This window comes from Manis javanica, chromosome 6, assembly GCF_040802235.1.
Source record: "Manis javanica isolate MJ-LG chromosome 6, MJ_LKY, whole genome shotgun sequence".
NCBI classification, from domain to species: Eukaryota; Metazoa; Chordata; class Mammalia; order Pholidota; family Manidae; genus Manis; species Manis javanica.
The window spans coordinates 140,103,225-140,104,964 of record NC_133161.1 but is presented as its reverse complement, the minus strand read 5'-3'; the positions used below and the strand labels follow the sequence as shown (position 1 = coordinate 140,104,964).

Genomic DNA, 1,740 nt, shown 5'->3' with positions numbered 1-1,740 from the left:
TTCCAGTCATACCCACTTTCTCCTCTGATCCTCATGATATTTGAAATAACCCAGAGCTGGCCTCCTCCCAAGACAGCAGGACGAGGGACAGATGCCCAGGGTCACTCAGCTGGTCTCAAATGTTCAGAATTACCATCTCCAAGCACATCAAGGGACAGTCTTTCATGGGGTTCTCCTCCTTCATTCCCACAGGGCTCCAAAACCAAGAAAGCAGATGGTCACCCCAAATCACTCGGCAGTGACAGAGTTCATCCTGGGGGGACTCACGAGCAGACCAGAGCTCCAGCTGCCCCTCTTCCTCCTCTTCCTGGCCATCTACTCGGTCACCGTGGTCGGGAACCTGGGCATGTTCACACTGATCTGGCTGAATGCTCAGCTGCACACCCCCATGTACTACTTCCTCAGCAACCTGTCCCTCATAGATCTCTGCTTCTCCTCCGTCATTACCCCTAAAATGCTGGTGAACTTTGTGTCAGAGAAGAACGTCATCTCCTATGCGGGGTGCATGTCACAGCTCTCCATCTTCTTTGTGTTTGTCGTTGCTGAGTGTTACATGCTGACCGTGATGGCCTATGACCGCTATGTCGCCATCTGCAGACCTTTGCTTTACAATGTCATCATGTCTCATCAAGTCTGCTCCCTGCTGGTGGCTGTGGTCTATGCCATGGGGCTCATTGACTCAACAATAGGGACCGTCCTCATGATAAAACTATCCTACTGTGAGCTCCTCATCAGTCACTACTTCTGTGACATCCTCCCCCTCATGAAGCTGTCCTGCTCCAGCACCTATGATGTTGAGATGATTCTATTCTGTGTGGCTGGATTCAACATTGTAGTTACCAGCTTAACAGTCCTGGTTTCCTACGCCTTCATCCTCTCCAGCATCCTCCGCATCAGCACCACAGAGGGCAGGTCCAAAGCCTTCAGCACCTGCAGCTCCCACCTGGCAGCGGTGGGCTTGTTCTACGGATCAAACGCATTCATGTATTTAAAGCCCTCAACAGCCAACTCCCTGGCCCAGGAGAACGTGGCCTCCGTGTTCTACACCACAGTCCTCCCCATGCTCAACCCCCTGATCTACAGCTTGAGGAATAAGGAGGTAAAGGCTGCCGTGCAAAGAACACTGAGGAGAAAAGTGTTTCTGAGTTAAATGTTAATATTCTTTCTCAGTGTGAACTGTAAGTTGTGATCAATACACGTGGTAAGCCCTCTGAATGCTGCCCCCACAACCATGATGGGCAGCAGCCCCTTCCCTCCTTGGTTGGGAGAATGCCTCCATCCCTCCTTTGGTCTTCCTTCCCCACCCCCACACTTTCATTTTTCTTTGAAAAGCAATGATTTCAATTTAATGTTTGCCTTCATTTCAGATGTGCACTCACCTGACTCCTTTGGTAAATATTTACTATCTTAAATGTAATTTAACAAATTTTAAACTCAGCATTGTCTTAGAAAGACATTCACTATTTAATTACTTTCTATATAGAAATGATTACTCAACCCAATTCTTACATTTTCACAGTCATGAGAACACAAGGCAAAGAGAGGTGAATGCAAAGGTGACCAGCAAGTGATCACAATCCCTTTCTCATCCATACTTCGCCTTCTCCTCTCTTTTAGCCCTGTTACTTTTTCCTACTCAAGGGCTTCTACCTGATCCGTTTATGTAATTTCCTTAGCAACAACAATAATAATACTAGAATGAACAAGTGTTGGGGTGCTTACTCTTAGCCAGGCAACACC

The 1,740-nt window shown here is 47.6% G+C and overlaps 1 protein-coding gene across 1 annotated transcript; it reads left to right on the top strand.

Annotated features, from left to right (window-relative positions):
* The first annotated feature begins 214 nt into the window (after positions 1–214).
* On the top strand, positions 215–1,150 carry LOC108401602 (olfactory receptor 8A1-like). Its single transcript, XM_037000849.2, has one exon. The coding sequence runs from the start codon at positions 215–217 to the stop codon at positions 1,148–1,150; it is 936 nt and encodes a 311-aa protein (XP_036856744.2).
* Positions 1,151–1,740: the final 590 nt, after the last annotated feature.